Source organism: Grammomys surdaster, unplaced genomic scaffold (genome assembly GCF_004785775.1).
Source record: "Grammomys surdaster isolate TR1022 unplaced genomic scaffold, NIH_TR_1.0 181, whole genome shotgun sequence".
In the NCBI taxonomy this organism is placed as follows: domain Eukaryota; kingdom Metazoa; phylum Chordata; class Mammalia; order Rodentia; family Muridae; genus Grammomys; species Grammomys surdaster.
In genome coordinates, this window is record NW_021604626.1 from 1,411,781 (window position 1) to 1,432,348 (window position 20,568).

The 20,568-nt window shown below is 43.5% G+C and overlaps 1 protein-coding gene across 8 annotated transcripts in view; it reads right to left on the reverse strand.

Moving 5' to 3' along the window:
• The window catches only part of Pard3 (par-3 family cell polarity regulator), a 556,386-nt gene that overhangs the window by 154,314 nt on the left and 381,504 nt on the right, over positions 1-20,568 (reverse strand). For all 8 annotated transcript variants that reach the window (XM_028767780.1, XM_028767787.1, XM_028767783.1 and 5 more), the window contains one exon: positions 111-221. In XM_028767780.1, coding sequence (XP_028623613.1) covers positions 111-221 — 111 coding nt within the window. The remainder of the gene's footprint in view (positions 1-110; positions 222-20,568) is intronic.

Genomic DNA, 20,568 nt, shown 5'->3' on the forward strand with positions numbered 1-20,568 from the left:
TACAGCTGAGTGCAAACTATTCCCATTTAAGATAAAAATCAGTCAACAGACAGCCATGGGTGAGGGCGGCACCTCGGCAGGAAGCAGGGGCTGGTATCTTTGAGACCTACCTCTCCTGTTCTTCCTTCATCCGCACCCTGTCCTCTTCTGAGGTAAAAGAATCCTGGATTTTTATTCGACCCATTTTTTCCATCTTGTCATCTTTTCGATGTTTGCCAAACCTGTTGGTAATGAAAAATTCTACCTTGTCAATATATACACAGTGAGTTGTCCTCCTTGAATGGGGGGTGGGGTGGGGAGGAAGGGGAAAAGGGGGAGGGAAAGGGGAGGGAGAGAGATACTAGCTTCCTCACAATTCCACCCAGATGTCTCCTAAGCATCTCAGCTTCAATTAGAGAATCCTATTAAACTTTAATTAGAATATTCCAGGCAAAACCTTTTGGAAGGCCACTTCCCCCTCCTTCAGTATTCTACATTGTTGTTTGGAGAAACAAAATAAAATGAGCAAGGCGTACCAGTTTATTCTTCTGAGGGGCTGAGGAGTGATCAAGTTGGTACAGTGCTTACCCAGCATGCTCGAAACCCTGGGACTTATCCCCAGTACCCTCTACCCAAACAGTCAAGAGGATCAGAAGTTCAATATCATCCTTATCTACAGAAAGAGTTCAAGGTCATCCAGAACAATAAGAGATTCTGTCTCAAAGCAAGAGAAGACAGGATGGCAGTTGATCCCACAAAACAAGCAAATAATGAATGTGCAGAACGCCAAGCTGAACACTTGCTTTGAGATACCAGAAAGGGGAAGAAAAAAAAATCTTTACGGAGGGAGCTCCTCATTGAACCAAAGACTGAAAAATCCAAAATCACCTACTTAACAACTTCTCTGTAAGCAATGACTCTTCTTTATTTCCACGGAGTAGGCTTATTGGGGACATTCATCATGTTTAAAAACTGACAAACGTTTGCAAGGTTTCAAGCTCGGAGGATAATTCATGCGGCTAGACTGGAGCTGATTAAACTGAAAGCTTTTGGGGTGTCTTCACCAAAACGCTCTCCTTGGTCCAGTGAGCAGTGGCAGGACCGGAGGATACCTTTGACATAGAAATCCACACCTGATCAAAACCAAATCCAAGGAGTGTGCATTCGATCTGGCCTTCGTCTATGCACTGCTGAGGAAGAATGTCAACCCCAGGGCTCTTTAAGAAAATGCCACAATAGTCTACACTGGCATCTAACACATCACAGACGGTCCAGCTTCATATGGACTCCTTTCCCTGCTGCCATTTTCCTTTATAAAAAGCCCACGTGTCCTGTGATGTTTGCCTTTCATGGTCTCCAATCAGATTCATGCGTGAGGACTGTCAAGTCACCAGTTGTCCCTGAGAAGAAAACTGCAGGTGCATAGTTGCACAAAGAATTGCTCATTAATAAAAGAGGGGTGTGTGTGACTAGTCTTTCTATCTGAAGAGGTGACATGGGACAAAGAGGGAAAATCACTAGCGTGGGAAGGAAAATTCTTCATCCTGGTATGGTTGAAGCCTCTAGCCAGTGAAGAATCGAGAATTGAGCATCAGTAACACTTCCTGAAGGTCTTTCTCCTTTTCTAGCTACAAACCTGTCATTTTTCAGGATTCTCACCCCAAACCCTGTTACAGTCACAGGGCCTATCCTACACCCCCTCACAACCTTAACATACTGCAGTAACATCACCATCACCTCTGGAGCCATCCTACAATCTCAGTTATAAAAGAGGAAGCAGGGCTGGGCGGTGGTGGCGCACGCCTTTAATCCCAGCACTTGAGAGGCAGAGGCAGGCGGATTTCTGAGTTCGAGGCCAGCCTGGTCTACAGAGTGAGTTCCTGGACAGCCAGGGCTACACAGAGAAACCCTGTCTCAAAAAAACCAAAAAAATAAAAAAATAAAAGAGGAAACAGAGTCAGAGAAGGAGAGGGTTCCTAAGAAATCCCCTGAACAGCAAAATTCCCAGAGTCTCCAACAATCCTGTCTATAATGACCACTGGGAAACTTGAAGGGGGACTGACCCTGGAGAACACCCTACCTACATTGGATATGTCTTATTCTTTCCCAGAGCAACTCTCTTTCTCTTAGTCCCTGTGACCCACAATGCTTAAAATCCTTGTTTAAAATATCTTTTAATGAACTATGACTCTTGAGAAGTCTATGTGCACGCTCTTAGATGCGTCATATTCTTTCCCTGAGTACCTTCCTCCTTATTATTACATTCCAACAGTGCTTCATGCCAGCTTGTTCTAAAATTCCTTTTTGTATCAAACCCAAGGACCTGGTTTTACCTAAATTAGGGGAGTTTATCAGGTGATGACAAAGAGGGTGTATGAGTCCCTCTGTAATGCTGCCAGCTGCGAGAGGAGCCAGGAACGAAGTTTGCAGTGAAACTCACCTTACAAAGAAAAGAGAAAAGGCATATTTGCACAGTTGACAGATAAGAGAAAAGGTTTCAAGTCACGGGTTGGTTAGTGGCACAGGTCAGTTCTTATTAGGATAAATCTCATTTTTAACATTCAGCCGCTCACAAAATATCCAGTACGAACCTCAGACAGCAATTAAGATACACTGTGTTTTCCAAAGGCTTTATAAACTAGGAAATCATCATCACAATATTATGCCAGGATAACCTCACATATTGTCACCACCATTCATTTAAAATTATATATTCCAATGGGAGGAAATAAGCAAAACTGGCTACAAGTTAATTCTATAAAGCAAATCTGTCTAGGACATTTGATCTTACTTAGAAACCAGATAATAAATACAACTGGTAAGGGAAGGGAGAGAAAGAGAAAAAAAGTATTCATGAAATCGATTACATCTAGAATCTGCCCACTTTTTAGAGGGGATAAAATATGTAATGGGACTTTAAAATTAATATATGTAAAACACACAGATGTGTCTATATAAAAGCTTGTGTACACACACACACACACACACATACAAGCCTGGGAGCTAAGCATTATAAAGTTAAGCTTTATAAAATGAATGAACCAAACAGCAAATGTAAAAGCACTCAGGAAACATCATCTCAAGCATAATATTAAGCCATTCACCAACGTTATTGGGTATCTCCTTTCATGAGAGCTGACTTATCTATACGCAGAAGAGAAAACACTCCATGTCACTCACTACTGGCACCATGGAGCCTCCTTTCTATCCTGTGTTTAGGTAGCAGCAGGATGAGCTGGCACAGTGCTGTGTGCAAAGAATGATGACAGAGTGAGCCAGAGATTTTATTTTAGAGAATTAAAGATGGTTTCCTGAAAAGACGACATTGAGCACAGATCAGTGAGCCACGCTGGGAAGCATCAGCAATATAGGCTTAGGCTGGGACTCAAGTTTGTTAAATGCTTGACTACTGTGCCCTGGGTTCCATCCCCAGCACTTCATAAACTAAACATGGCAGTACACACCTGTAATCCCAGTGCTTAGAGGTACTAGCAGAAGGGTCAGAAGTTCAAAGACATCCTTAGCTTCATGAGTAAGAGGCTATCCCGGTACACATAAAGCTTTGTCTCAGTATAAAATAGAGCACAGGGAAAGAACTACCACAAGGACCCTGAGGCAAGGTACGATGATTTTCTTTGAGGAACCACAAGGGCCACAAATCCAAAAGTGTCGCTGAGTGGCGTCTGATAATAACAGTTACACTGTAAGAAGGTGAGTCCTAAAGGGGGAGACTGTCATATGCTGTGGCCTCAGTCAGGCGTGTTTCTGGGCAGAGAAGGCAAGACTTTTGCAAATAGGATAGCTAGGGGCATGACAGAAAGTTGTTGTTGCTCCAAAGTTCAGTCCATCACCTGGAAAATGGAGCTACTCTCTACCCAGTGACATACACAGGGCAGGGAGGAGCATTGTCTATGGCTGAGGAGTGAGGAGGAGCACTGTCTATGGCTGAGGAGTGAGGAGGAGCACTGTCTATGGCTGAGGAGTGAGAAGGATTCACAGCCAAGACCCAGCAGACAGCACAAGGCTAGACAAGCTGAGTGTCACGAGTAATCCTGAATGAAAATTGTGCAATTCAGTAGCAGCTGGATGTATAAAAGGAATTTCCAGAAAAGTCTATGCTCAGGGGTTATGAAGGGAATGGCTTAGTTGGTAAAATACTTGTCTGGCAAGAATGAAGAACTGAATTCAATTCCAAATACTTTGTATAAAGGCTATATGTGGAGGTATACGCTATGATCCCAGTGCTGGAGAAGTGGATTATTGGGGTTTGCTGGTTAGGGAGCTGAGCCTGATCATTGAGTCTCAAGCTCCCATAAGAGACTATCTTAAAAAAAAAAAAAATGTGGACAGAGACTCCTCTAGGGAATGTTACCAGAGGTTGTTCGTTTGACCATCACCCACAAATACACACACACACACACACACACAGAGACAGTTCAAGTTCAAATAAGTATTAACATATTGTGTTTACTTATAATTAGAAAGCTATAAAGGTAAATGGTGACAGCCGCTTCATTTTCAGTTAGTAAATGTCCTCAAATGACGCACAGTTGTCATGGTGATTCAGGTCACTCCCACTGAGGAGTTCATGTAAGTCTGTTTTCCTATTGGGGGAAAACTGTGATTTATTGATCTGTGTGTGTTTTGGAATCTAGGTCTTGTGCATGCTATACAAACATTCTACCATTAAACTGACAACTCGGAAAAACTTAGTGGTGTTTATGTTCTTTTTTGTAAGCCAAGGATGGATGACTGACAGATGTCCACTTTCCAGGGTCACACCCATCTCAGACCAACTGTACAACGGATCTGAGATCCACAATACAAGCCAGACCACCTGAGAGTGGTTATGGGAGAGAGGTGGGGGGAGGCATGCCTTCAGTCCTGAACAGAACATCTCAAGGCAAGTAAAAAGACCCCAAATGGATGTATTAATTGCCATCTCTGTACAAAAAGAACCACCGCCAACAATTGACACCTGCTAAGTTCTCCTTGCTATTAAACGATCCTTCTCGTTTTTTGTAGCAAAGCGGTATAAATCCTGCAGAAATAGCTTGCCATTTAAACTGTGATGGTTCTACTGCTACTAAATTTAGAAGTCTTTAGAAAAAGCATACTGAATGATGACAGTGTTCTGTTCTAGATAAAAATAAAAACACCCATTGGTTGTGACGAATGGGCTCCCCACTCCTAGTGTTTTAAAACATAAAACAATTAAAAGAAACTCATAAAAACATGCTGCCATATTTAAAAAAAAAAACAGGATCTCTAGAACCAATTATTTCCTAGTCTTAAAAGAATGAGTTTTAAAATTATATTTTCTTCAAATAAACCAAGTGAAGTGTGGTATTTCTCACTGCTAATTACCAGGGCTCTGTGACTCAGGAGGACTTTTTGCCATGATATATGTCTGACTATTTACCTCAGGAAATATGTAAGTTAGAATAAATGATGCTGTACACCTGTGGAAGAGGTCTTAATTGTGTTTTTACTTATTTGACCTGAGCATCCAGACCAGGACATCCAACCCGGCCCCATTAGAAAGTCTCCGTCCTGCTCACCATTTCTAGACCTTTGGCCTAGTATTAGTCATTTTTATCATTTCGTCTGTCTGAGAAGTCATTTCTTCTTTCTAGAGCCTTCCTTTGTCTTTGATGGCTTCAAGCCAGCAATGTATGCTGTCTTTGGCCACTGCTGACGGTGACAATGCTGCCAATTGCCCCGAAGATCCTTCAGCGATAGCAGCTGCCTGGTAAGCCAGGAGAAGACTGCAGACATCAAAATGAAGACTTAGCCTAGACCCATGGGATACAGAGTACAGGTTTACCCTGGTCAAAACAAAATACCGGCTCCCAATATCATTGCTCTAGAGTGGCTGAGGCCCTCAGTTGCTCTAGCAAACCATTTTCAGTTGATTCCGGTGTTATTAATGTATGTTTTTTACATTCTAGATGCATCAGCTTCCTTTAATTTACTACTTCACTGGGGTCTGAATGTGAAATGCTTGGCAATGTAATATGGCAAGCTGCCTCTCCATCCTGCCACCATGGACTGTGAACCACAATCCTTCCTTTCATAAACTGACTTTGCCAGGGGTTTTATCACGGTGTCTTAGGAGTTTACTGCTGTGAACAGACACCATGACCAAGGCAAGTTTTATAAAGGACAACATTTAATTGGGGCTGGCTTCCAGGTTCAGAGGTTCAGTCCAGTATCATGGAGGCGGGGACATGGCAGCATCCAGGCAGGCACAGGAGGAGCTGAAGTTCTATATCTTCATCTGAAGGCTGCTAACGAAATACTGACTTCCAGGCAGCTAAGGTGAGGGTCTTAATTAAGCCCACAACCACAGCGACATACCTACTCCAAAAAGGCCACACCTACCACAACAAGGCCACACCCACTACAACAAGGCCACACCCACTCTAACAAGGCCACACCTCCTAATAGTGCCTCTCCCTTGGCCAAGCATACACAAAGCATCACACACAGTAATGAGAAAAGTGACTGATATGCCCTTGTAGTCTTCTACAGAACTGTAAGCTCACTTTTGTTTAAAATCCTAATCACTCTAGGTTTTATATGAAGAAAACCACAAAACCAAACAAAACTCTAGCCATACTTCTTTTTAGGTTGTCTTTTGCATTCTTATTCATTGCAGACAGATGTTCATAGGTTTCCAGAAATTGAAAGATTCGTCTCCCAGTCTACACATCACTTGATGGAATAAGAAACTGAGGCTCAGTATCCATGGGAACTGCTCAAAGTCCCACTGAAGGTTGCGGGTAGAGATAGATCATCTCATGGCTAGTTAAAGTATCTCTGTGGGTCTGAACCTGAACACTTCCAAGAGAAAATAAAATTCTAGCTTCTGTTCACAGCCCACTGTGCGCACTTCCTAAGAGTAGACACACAGTTATTCCTGATGATGCTCGTTTGATTATGTAATTATATCTAAATGGAATTTACTGAGTTCTTCTGTTGTATTGATCTGAATGGTTCTCCACATCAACTTGTGGAAGTGCTATTTACTGCTCCCACAGGAGAGACCCTGAGCAGGAGCCCGGGGGAATCTACTGACATCAGGAGAGTCATATCACCAAATGCTCTCTCACCTCAGCCCCAGCCTCTGATGCATGAGGAACCCAAGACAGCCTTCAAGCTGGGAAGACAGCTTCACAGGTAAACAGCATCCTGGACAAGCATGATGGACTGAGTTCAAGCCCTTGCACACCCACACCCTGGTCTGCAAATTTAACCCCAGTGCCAAGGAGATCCCTGGATTGCCAGCCAGCCATTCTAGCAATATTGGTAAGCCTTAATCTCTTGTCTCATAAACCAGAAAGTGACCATGGTAGACATCTGCTTACACACATGCACACACTAACATGCATAAAACACTTATAGTCACTAGTATTACACACACTTCACATGTCATAATCCTGTACTGTTGATAGCATTGTGACCTATGGACAGGGGTCTGTAGTAGGACTCGTCTATGAAGACTAGGAGTCTGAAGGTCAGGTCAAGAACTGTCCCTATGCACTAAAGAAGATTATAAAAACTGCACACAACCTCTCAAAGGGCGTTGCCAACATTTCTATTTTCAATGGCGGGCCAAGTGTTAAAAGTTCAGTCTGGCATATGCAAATGTTGTCAAAGGCTTGTCAGAGTTCAGGGCCAGGGTTAGAGGGAACTACTTCAAGGCTCGAGGAGTACAAATGCATTGGAGAAACAATGTTCATGGTCTCCATCTATACTCCCTGTAGCTCAATCTGCCTTACAAGAGAGAAAGGGTGGGGGGGGGTCATTTGTAATCTGTCCCACTTGTCGTGATTGTACAGATTTGTGACATTTTAAGAAATCGTGCTACTGTGAAAGCTGCTGATTTGCTCAGCGGTGGATTGTGGAAATGGAGGGGGAAAATCGGGGAAGAGGGGGCTGATTATGGAAAGCAGAAAGCTCCCCTTAGAAGGTGAAAAGGCACCAGCAATCAACATCGATGAGGAGCAAGGCTGAGAGAAAAGGGAGGAGAGACAACTTGACAGAGCCTTTGTAAAATGGGTGTAGCTCCCCACTGATGGAGTGGCGCAGGGGAGCTCTTTCCAGGCAAAATCACGAACTCTGGAGCCATTATTTTTGATTGTGTACAGTTCTCATCAGCACTGGTATGATTGGTTTAATAAACTGAATGTGTGCAGCTTGGCATGCAGGGAAAAATAAGTGACTTTCTTTAAAAGGGGAAAAAAACCCAGCTTCTATGTAACCAAGCTGTCATAGCCTTAGCTGTGCAATATGCCCTTGATTCGAGTCATTTCCTTTTCCAGAATCCTACTGAACGTCCCTGTGAGTGCACGCCATCCTGCCATAGCCTCTGTACTGGGAAATATCCCTGTACATGTACCTGATACTTCAGAAACCATAGACGGGCATGGAGCAAGGAAATAGTAAAGCTACTCTAGAGAATCTGAAGATAACAGGGGTAGAGAGTTGGGAAGTCAGCCCAGGATCGATTCTGACCTGAAAATAAAGTATCTCGAGGAAACACATACACGCGCACACACATGCACACACTCACAAATACACATACACTACATAAAAGCAGGGGTAAAGACATAAAGATATAAGTGGAGACGAAGCCGGGTAGCGGTGGCCTACATCTTTAATCCCAGCACTTGGGATGCAGAGACAGGCGGATTTCTGAGTTCGAGGCCAGCCAGGTCTATAGAGTCAGTTCCAGGACAGCCAGGGTTACACAGAGAAACCCTGTCTTGAAAAAAAAAAAAAAAAAGTGGAGACAAGGCACAGACATGAGGCAAATGCATCAATAACTCAAACATCATAGGTGACCTTATACAGGTTCTGATGAGGTTCACATTGGTCACAAGTCTGGAACTCAGCCGTCAGCTCACAAAACACAAGACATGGTCTCAGGGACTCCTTGTAAAAAGAGGTCAAGTAGTAATTGCTGCTCCACACCAGGTGTTTATAAGGCTTGTTATACCTTTTTTTTTTTTTATCATCCCATACCAGTAATTAAGCCACGCTAACCCCATAACCCCTACCATCTAAATGCAAATGATATGCAAATTACACTTTGTTTCTCCTCTAAGTACACTAAACTTTATGATAATGTGCACGTACACACAACACGCGCACACACACACACACACACACACACACACACACACACTTACTTTTCCATATAGTTAAACACAAGAAAACAAAGCAGGATACTGATTTTGCTATAAATGCTCCTTTTGGTGACAACACCCGTTACGTCCACTTGGTGTGATTCTGAGGTTGCCTCTCGCTCCTGGCTCCTTCTCTGGGTTCCTTCAGCACTGCCATGCTCCTAATTCTTGGTCTGTTCATTTTAATGCATTATTGTTTCATAATACAATACCACAAATTGCAAATTACATTTGGCTCAAGGAGTGATTATGAAAAACTATGATCGTGGCTGCCTTTGCTCACAGCACGCTGATAATAATGAGGTCCTGATTGAGTTCGAGGCAGCCGAGTGATGAGAAGGGTCAATTTGAGTGTTTCTATTAAGCTTCTTTTGTCAAACCTAACACTTTGCCAGGTCAGAGGCAAATAATCACACCCGGCATCTGGTTTCCATGGTTACCCCTTCAGCCTTAGACTGTACAGCCCCTGCTACCGTCCCGAGGCAGCCCCGCCCCCACCCCCCAAGAGAAATACAACATTGTCTGGGGAGTATCTTGGTCTTCCTTGACCAACAATTCAAAGAGAGGCTTTGCATGCCTGGAACTGGGGGGTTTGTTAATCTATGGCTCTTTGTGGTAGCATTATTATTCCCTGTGGCATACCTCCATATAAGACACACACACACACACAAACACACATGCACACACACACACACACACACACACGTACTTTTAAGCAAAATTATAAGATAGTTGCCCTATGGATTTTTAGTATCAGCTATCTCTTCTTCTTATACCTCTCCTCCCAGTAAAAGTTGCCCTCCCTTATTTTTACCTTTCCCCCTTTGTAGCACCTGTTGACACTGCTCTTCATTATCTCCTGAATCTCAAGATAAAACCCTATTGTTGAAGATATCACACACTTTGTATGCAAGGGTTAAAGGATGGAATTGGATCTAACCCTTCTCCCTCCTCCCCAAGGACTAGTGCTCATAGCGCGCGCACACATTCAAGTGCACACACACACACACTACACACAAATTGAAAAATGTACCTCATTCTATTGGAACAGAATTTGCCTAGCCAATACTCAAATGAATAGGTACCACAGTTGAAAACACCAAAAGTCTTAAAAGCTCCCAATATGGAGACATCTGCTGTTGAGTTGAAATACACTCAACTAAATTCACATTTTGAGGCAGACTCTTATGTCTTTTCTACTGACACACAGGGACCTGTCAGTTAAGGTTGCTGGCATTCCCTCCACCAACACTTTTCCATCTTGCATGTTTACAAACACCACAAAGAAAAATAATAGGGGTTGTTGAAGTTTAAGAAAAAAAAAAACATCTTGGACTTCTGCGTTTATCTTTGGGAACTTAGAAAACACAAACTTCCCCTAAAGATCTCATTATCTGTAAAGTTTCACATCAGTCAGCACTTTTTTCTGTTGATTCACACTTCTTCCAGGAAGCTCCCTACACAGTAAATTAAGAGGTGTGGTACAGGTGATCACAGTTTATCTTTAGATTGATTTGCATAGTCAGACCAGACTTGAAAGGGCTGAGGCTTTGAAGGTTGATAGACTACTCAGATAACAAAGTTCCAAGGGTGAGAGGCCATACTTTATTCTGAGAAGCCAGAGAGGTCAGCAGAGACAGAGCACCCACTGTCTCCCCAACACACCATCCCCTCAAGGAACAGAGGATCCCACACTTTGCATTTCCGTGTAAGCTACCATTATAGCTCTAGAATGCTGGGTATTTAGCAACAACAGAAACTGAAGGGCGATACCAAATGCCAACAGTGGCTTTTTTCCAGCCAAGATCACAGACTATTCCACGCTGTGGCTTCACCTCCCAGGATGCACAGCACAGGATGTCATGATTCAGCTGGTTAAGAATCCAGCTGCTAGTGAGGCTCTCAGTCTTGGGAGGCTTCAGGGTTGGAGTTACAAGGGGTCAGAAAAAAAGAGAGTTATTTACTATTCCTTCTCCAACCAACATGACTTAGAATGTCCAACTCACAGTTCAATAAGTACTTAAACAGAGAATTTGTGTATCTGACCATCAAACGAACTCCTCTCACCTTAATCCTGTGTGTGCTCTCAGATGCCAGGGTACCTCACTAGCAATCATAAGCAAGAGGGGTGCTCTGTGACCAGACACTGTGACCAGCATACCGACCATGTTATCAAGATATCCAGCTACCATTACAGCAGCCTCTGCATGGAGTCATCACTTGGCTGTCCCTGTCTGAAGCTGGAGACAGCTGGGTCTTAATGAGTATATGATAATCACAGGGTGTGAGCAAGCCTGAGTTTACTGAGAGCAGTTTGTGTAAGAACCTCATAGGTAGACAACACTCATATAAATTCTATAGTGAAAACGCCCAGAAGGTCTGTCTACAAAGGAGACAATTCAGGAACAAACAAGCTGGAAGGATAAGAAGACTCCAACAATTCAATCCATTGTACGTGTGTGTGTTTCAGGTGGATGCATGTAGAATCCAGAGGTCAACCTTGAGGTATCCTTACTCTGGTGATACCTATCTTGATTTTGAATATTTTAGACAAGGTCTCTCACTAGCCTGGGACTTGATTAAGCTAAGCTGGTTGGCCAGTCAGTCCTGGCATCTGCAAGTCCCTGCCTCTACAGTACTGAATTTATAAGCTCAAATGTAAGTAACCTTAGTGCTTTTAAAAAACAAACAAAAAATCCCATCTGGGCAGTAGTGGCATAAACCTTTAATCCCAACACTCAGGAGGCCAAGGCAAGCAGATCTCTGTGAGTTCAGCCTGGTCTATAGAGTGAATTCCACAACAGGCAAGACTACACAGAAAACCCTGTCTCAAGAAACAAACAAATGAATGAGTAAACAAACTCAAGCGGTCAGACTTAGACCCCTTGCATTTCATTCAACTAGGCTATCTTCCAGGTCTCAAAAATAAGTATGTCAGTGTGAAACTGACTATACTGCAAAATACATACGTTAATAAAATTATGATTCTTGGGCATCCACTAAAATGCACAGCCTGTGATTTGATTCCTCAACACACACTATCCCTGGAATCTGATGCTAGAGATGGCCTCGGGAATCACCTCACATAAGACAAAAGTGGGTGGCAAACATCTGAATAGAAGTGTAGCAATTACAAGTCCTCTCTGGACAAGTGGGACATCTAAATGACCTTAGTACTTCAGTCTCTTTTGCATCATAGGGAGTTTGGTGGCCTGTTCAGCATTAATTACTAGATTTTAGTAGTTCTGCTTCTCTGGACCAACAACCAAACACCAGACAGTGACACCCACCAGGAACAGGGCAATGCCAGGGTCTGAGAACCACTTGCTGTGTACGATAAATGGGGCCAAGACTGCACCATCATTTACTAACTATAAGAAGGTAAGATTCAAAGTCTAAGCTACATAATGGTAAATCTTTGATCTTCACTACCCCCAACCCAACCCCCCAAAAAGAGGCCTGTTTCTGGACTGCTTCTAAGACTGAAACAGGAAGCCACTTCCTGGAAAGATAGTCTGCTTTGAGTGCTGATGGCCACCCATCCTGGAAGATGAAATCTAGTATGCTGGAGTATAGCAACACTCAGCATGACCCAACCTGCTAGAACAAGAATGTGGTGCCGCTTCAGGGAGACAGCAGAGTTAGCACAGAAAACACTGGAACACTGTGATTAAGATTGTTCATCACATGGGAGACTCACAGCTTACTTCTGTGACATATACACTATTAAATAGTCTACTATTCAGTAATGCCTGCTACAGCAGGGGAGGTGGTTCAGTGGGGAGAGGACTTGCCTACCATGGTGTCCAATAGCAATACTGTTTAAATTGGGTGTGGCAGCTCACATCTGCCACCGCAGCACTTGGAAGGTGGAGAGAGAGAAACAAAATAAGTTTGAGGTTATCCCTGGCTACATAGGAAGTTTATGGCTAGTCTAAGCTACATGATATCCCGCTTTAAAAAAAAGGGGTGTGGGTATAGCAAACATTAAAAGCAATTTAAAGGATGTAGTACACTGCTAACAGAAATAAGCACTCTTACAAATGTACATTGTTTCTCATAAGACTAGTCACATCTGCTTCCCTATGCAGGAACTCCTCTCTTTCTAAAAGACATAAGACTCTCTACCATTTGTGACTGCTGGGGGCCAGCCACAGCATCCAGGTACTAAGGCAGGCAGTGAAGAGTAGTGTTGGTGATTACAGGGGCAATAGTAGCAAATGCTGGAGCTAAAGTAGCTTACTTTGTATACATTTTCTCTCTCTTTTTTTTTCAACTCTTTGCTATTCTAAGGCTAAAAGCCTCTGGCTTTTGGTAACTAATTCTTGCTGATAGCAGCAGGGATTAAGAAAAAACAGGCAGCCAGGTGGTGGTGGAGGTGGCCCATGCCTTTAATCCCAGCACTTGGGAGGCAGAGGGAGGAGGATTTCTGAGTTCGAGGCCAGCCTGGTCTACAGAGTGAGTTCCAGGACTACACAGAGAAACCTTGTCTCGAAAAACCAAAAAAAGGCTTAAGTACTAGGACTCTTTTCTCTCTGGCTCAAAGGCCCTTCCCTGGTCAGGAAAGAGACTTTGAGCTCATTAACCCTCCATGAACCAGAGAGAAAAGAAAGAAAATTATTTATACAGACAACGCACACAGATGCAAACACACTCATACCCTGACAACTCCATAAGTAGACAAGTATACTTATAGACATTCACATATACCTACATATATATATGAGCATACATATAGACAAACACATACATAATATATTTGATGAATGAGGCTGAGCTTCAAATGTCATACTTTATTCTTTCTCCCTGGCTTTCTTACACTTTCTTTGACAAAAGTTCTTTATAAAATTATCTCATAGATAAAATGTTACACAAAAGGGGAATTGCAGAAAGATATCCATAGAAAGTTAAAAGCAGTGTTTCATTCTATAAGCTCATTATAAGTTCAAAACAACAGTTTCACATGGCCTTGCTTTATCACAGTGCACACCTATGGCCACATCCTTGGACCTGACCTAGAATGAATGTTTTTCCTTAATCACAAATTTGTCCCAAGCCTATTTGTCTTCTTGATATAATTTATGAAAGCTCATTGGTGTCCTTATTATGCAGCCTTTCTATTCTTGATTCTAACTTTATTATATCTTTCTGGCAAAACAACTAAAACCTTATGCTTAAATTTTCTTTCTTAAAATTATTTGAATCAAATCAGGAATGTTTTAGTGGAACTAAGTCACCTAAAAAGCATTAATTCATGAAAGTACATCTTCATGTTGATCTACAGGAAATTTGTCCAATAGGATGGGCTGATGCTCAGGGATCATTAGACTATTTAATAGTGACAGAAAAGGGCATATCAGCAGCAAGAAGCAATCCTGGGATAAAGTCTCTATAGATCCTCCATCTCAGAGTTCACCCAATGCAGGTCATGCATAATGGCGGGCTATCTCCAGAAAATTCACTTGCATGCCTTATCCTCTCCTATAAGGCTTCTGACAGTGGTCTAGGTAAACCAAAACAGCATGGCCTTTGGACTTCGTGCCACCATGAAGTGGGTGGTGGTGGGCGGTACCCCAGCAACATAGCACATGCAACTTTGAGTCCTAGAGGTCACCTGGCCTTAAAAATGGGGCTTATGAGGCAGTATCCACAGCAAGGGCCAAAATAGGTCTGTGAACTGCTGGTCCAATATTCACTGTGCTCTTCCTTCTAGAAGAGTCTGGATCTGGTTGGACAAGGAAATATGTTCCATCTAGACAGAGCTAGACTTCGGTGACACAGTATCATCATCAAGTCAAACTGCCACCATCCTTAGACATTCAATAAGGTCTAATCACCGAAGATCATCCCAGCTATTCAAATAGAAAGGGGGTGGGGATGGTCATGGGAATCCTGAGCATCTAGTGTCTCCCTTAGTCAGCTGCATGCAATTCTGCCTTAACTGTACATGCCCTCAGGGTCAAAGGGAGGGACTTAGAGGACAGGGTATCTATCCAGCTACGGAAAATCGACCATCCCTGCTGAGTAAAGACTGGTCCTTCTGAGGAGTGGGGATCACTGGTACTCCTGTGAATAAACTCTCATTTACACTCTAGAGGTAAGCCTGGTGTTCCATAGTGAACTTCAATGGGGAGGATGTTTATGCCTCCTCCATGTAAGGAATTTCAGCAATAATCTTCCAGCATTCCATGAGATAGATATTGGTCAGCAGAAGCATGAACTCTGGGGCTGGAGAGATGGCTCAGTGGATATTTTCCTGGTATAGAGACTTGAAGACCCGAGTTTAGATTCCCAAGGCATATGGACACACCCTGCAGTGCACACCTGTAAACTTGGACCTGGAGAAGTGGGGATAGTAGAATTCCTGGTGCTTTCTGGCCAGACATTTTAGCTAAATCTGTGTGCTCAAACCCAAAAGGTATTCTATTCCATAAAATGAATCGCTTAAACCCAAAAGATACTTTATTCTATAAGGTGAAAGTAGAGAACAACTGAAGAAAAGCACCTCATATGTGTTGCTGGGCTCAACAATGTGCACACTTGCACACAAACAGATACAGAGGTGTACTACATGCACATGCATAAAATCCAAAAGAAACAAGATATTATTAGCACTGGAGCCAGTGTCCTGGGTCCTCCAGCTTAGCTTGCTCTATGATAATGAAGAGATATGACTAAAGGGAACTGGTTTGATCTCTTTGAGACTCAAATGCTTCTCTGGTAAGATGCAAGCTTCCTCACAGGTTTACTGTCAGAGCTACAAGAAATGAATACCATGGTAATCATACCATACGAATATTAAGTATGTATGCCATTGCTGTCATTTCCATCTCATAGAAATCAGTGATTGAGACAGAAAAGAGCCTTAGAAGGGGCTGACATAGCTTCTTCCTTCACTCTTGTTGCCACTAAGAATGCTAAGGAGATGGCTGGAGTTGTAAGGGTGTGATGACATTGAGGACAGAAATGTATGGACAGACATTCATTCAGCAGCAGCAGCAGCAGCAGTAGCCAGAGCCACAGAGTGTAAATAGACAGATGAACTGTTAACAAAAGAGTGTGCTCATGCTATGGAATGCCACTCAGACTTGAAAAGAGGAAAATTCTGACACACAGTAAATACAGATAAAAAAAAATCCTGGGGACATCATATCACGTGACATCAACAGGGTTGGGGCAATTAATGCTGGATGATGCCCTTTCTGTGAGGGACTCAGAGTGGTCGGATTCACAGAGAGGGTGGGAGAGGAGAGCACTCAGGAACCCTTGTTTAATAGGTTCAGAATGGTAATTCTGAAGAAGATGATGGAACTCTGGGGATGGAAAGTATATGATGTAATGAGCCCCACCCCAAAACAGTCAAGCTAGTAAACATTATACTCTGCATATTTTACTGCAATTTGAAAACAACAGAATATGGGCTGGGGATATGGCTCAGTTGGTAGAGTGCTTGCCTAGCATGCACAGAACCCTGGGTTCAATTCCCAGCACTGCATAGAACCAGATGTAGTGCTGCAGACCCATAATTCCAGCACTTGGGAAGTGGAAGCAGGAGAGTTGAAGGTCAACCTCAGCGACAATACCAGCTGTACTTTCTCTGTAGTTATTTGCTGTCCATCACCCATGTGGCTAGAAGGACGGAGATGCTTCGCAGGGTAGTAAGCCCTTTCTGGGTTACTTGTACTACATGAAAAAAAAAAAGCAGAATGCAGCTTACAGAAGCGTTACTTCTTACGGAACTCACATCTGTAGAACATGGGAACGAAGCGATGGCTTGCTGGCTAAGAGTACACGCTGCGCTTTCAGAAGACTTGATTCAGCTCTCAGGAGATCACAACCATCTGCAACCCCAGCTCCAGAAGATCAGACACACTCTCTTCACGTGCCATATATCCCCCCCACCGTATGAATGAAAAATAAAAGCAAAATCTTAAAATTGGTTCTAAAATAAAGAATTATGTGTTTGCTCAATAAAAATTATGACTACTTTCTATTTTTTATTTTATTTTTATTTTTATTTTTGAGTCTGAATGTCAGGGACTCTGGAAATAAAAAGATATTGAGATCATAGGTGAAGTCATGGTAGATGGTGGCACGTTATAAAAACAGTATCAAATGAATAAACTTCTAAAAGTCAACTGGAATCTGGGTCTATTGATAAAGTGCCTGCCTAGCATGGACAAAGCCTGGGGTTTGATCCCAACCACTGCAAAAGTGAAAGGGGAAGAGAAGGAAAGAGACAGGTAAAAAAGGAGGAAGGAGGAAGAAAAAAGTAAGGAGGGAAAAAGGGAGGAGGGAGAGAATAAACAAAGCTGGTGCTTCGATGACACCCCTTATTTTTGACTTAGGACCTTCTCAGTGGGGAAATATGAAGAAAGTTTAGAGGCAGGTACTGATTTTGACTCTCACCCAATAATAAGACCCCTGGGAAGGCCATGTATGGGGAAGACACTGGCTCCAAGCACATGATGAAAAGAAACCCAGTAAGCAGGCCATAACTCCTCTCTCTGCTCAGGTAAGACACAAACCACAGTCAGCAAGATTTGTCACTAATTTGCTGTTCCAGCAAGTTGTACTTTGGGAATACTTTATTTAAAAATGAGGCCTTCACATCCTGAATCCTATAATCTGGCTATTGGCACTGTTCCTGGGTTAACCGGTTTGGGATACTGTCTCAAAAAGAAACAAACAACAAACAAAATGCGTTAGGAATAACAGCAACAGCAGCAGTGGCCAGTGTCAACCTAACCTCTGATTAGAAACAGGAAGTGGCTTACGATTCTGGACCATGTGTGTGGTAGAAAAGTAATGCCCAGGGATTGGTGTGCAGCACTAAACACTGAGGGCGGATTCCACCATGCGCTATACTTTCCACGATGGCTGCATATCTAGCATGACCAGAGGGCATCAAAGGGGAATGCATATGATCCTTTGAGAAATTTATTTTGGGTATCATGTGTGGGTTACATATACAATGTAACCAAGCATACTCATTACTTAAGAGGATGGTTAAAACCCTGGAGACCCTGCTGAAGCAAAACACTCTATTCAGTTCCTAAGTCATTTTCGAAGTGTAGACAGACTTGCTAGTCTAGGCTAGACCCTTCAGCACCAAGTTCTCAGGACAGAGTCTGGACCACCCTTTCACGAAGCCCACTGGGTGGAACCCACTCGTCACAAGGCCAGCACCAGCCATCAACCAGTGGTGGCCCTGATCTAATAACTGATGAAAGAGTGAAACGTGGTTGTGTCTCTCAATTATTAAAGCCATCATGGATGCTAGGCCTGGGTTTGGTCAGAATCCATTATTGCTAGATGAAGGTGAAATGGTTTCTTTTCCTGCCTGGAGGCTTTTTGTTGGAGGGTTGGATTTTACGCAAATATGACTGTGTTAACGTACAAGTAGTCGTCGTAACAGTACAGCTGACAAGATAGGATGAAAGTAGAGCTTAGATGTTGGGAGGGATGAAAGGCAATCCCTTCAGTGGCTGACTCCTCCGTGAGGCACTGAGATTCAGCACCAGGAACTTGGGGACAGTGCTGGGTTGGGCCACTCTTGGGGACATTGCTGAGTTGGGCTATACCAACTTCCTTCACTGCAGGTGAGCTTCAGCAGGGACTGTAAAAGTTAATTTTTAACTGTGAACTCATCAGGAAGTGCTGACAGGCAGCTGCTCAGTGGTTTGGCTGCTCATTTACAAGTCCACACCCCCTGGGGAGGGCGTGCCAAACCAAGCCTGACCAGAGACTGATCAACCTTTCTTCATTACAGCCAGGACAGCTCAGTGGCATGCTTGCATACGTGACAACTACTTTGCCACCACACTCCAATCAATGTCCAGGAGCTGCTGTGATATCCAGGGAAAGCATCACAGGTGAACTTCTACGGGTGGGGATGTGTCTCTGCTGGTGAAGGGCTTTTCTAGCAGGGGCCCTGGGGCTGATCATCAGTCCTGAATAGAACCAGGTGTGTTGGTTGGGATATGACTCTCCTATAATCTCAGTTCTCCCAGAGGTAGAGGCAGCAGGCTCAGAACTTCAAAGTCCTAGGCGACATAGTGAGTTTCAGGTCAGCTGGGCTACAGGAGCCCTGCCTTAAACTAACAAACGACAACAAAATACAAGGACTTCAGTCCACTCACACCCATGATTGTTTTCTTATAAGTAACTATGTCAGAATCAACCCTCTGAGAGAAAAAGATGACATCATCTATGATTACAAAACAGGAAAAAGGCTTTGGAGCATGCGGTCTGGTAGTAGAGAATGTGCCTGCAAGACACAGGGCTATTCTAGAACTAAGCCTAAAAGTACTTTTTCCCCCCCTTCTTAAAAAAAAATGTGAAATTCCCGAGGTTTAAAAGTTCACCTTGAGATGTGTTTCCCATCAGTTTACAAGGGTAGGGAATGGCTAAGAGTTGCTGCATAAACAGACAGTGGCTGGACACAGATCCAGGACCTCATATGCTCCAGTGCTGAGCCACAGCCCTGGACTCCAAAGGTGAGGCCTGAAAATTCTGGAGAGAACCACAGCAGGAGACATGCTGAGCACAGCATCTTGTCCTGGGCAGAGCCTGAGAGGAGCAACATGCGCTTCTGCATAGTCAGCATCAGGTGGGCAGACACAGAGACAGCCAAGGTAGAATTATCCCTGGAGGAAGGAGTGCAGACAGGTTCTGAGCAGGCAAGGATGACTGTATACTTGTTTCAAGAGTGAAGATCAGCAGAGGTGGAGAGCGGTCTGAGGCGAAAGAAGGTACGTGTAAGGAATGGGGTAAATGACTAGTAGAATCGTCACGGCCACCAGAGCTCTGTGGGACTATCTTGAACAGTAGGAGGAGAATGAGCAGGCTATGCTTACCATCAGTGTTGGTGAAGGGACTCTGCCATCACATGAAGGACAGTCACTTAGGAGAGGAGGCATGTACAGGGAGCAATGTTTGATTCAGTAACAAGAGCCTTATGATCAATTTTGGAGGATGAACTGGGGAAGTATAAGCAAACAGCAGAGTGCTTGCCTGATGAGCAGGAAGCCTTCCGGTTCTATCTCAGGAAAGGGCTGGGTGGGGGAGGAAAGAAAAGAAGGATTTGGGGGTAATAAAAGAACCGGGAGGCATAGAGAGAAAACATTACAGAGATCAGGCAGAAACGAAACTAAACAGTCAGGACCAAAGGGCACGATCTCCTGTATCTCGGAGCTAGAACAGGAATGCTTGTTTTGGCAGCACACATGATGGTATTGGGGTGGATTTCACAGTGGCTGTAGCCCATGTACAGGTCCGGCAGCATGGTCCCCAAAAAGAGACGAAAAGGCTGGCCAGCTTGGCACCTGGCTCCAGGATTTGGTCCCAAGCTGGATTTCAGCATGCCCCACCCCCTGCTTAAGAGTGTGACTTG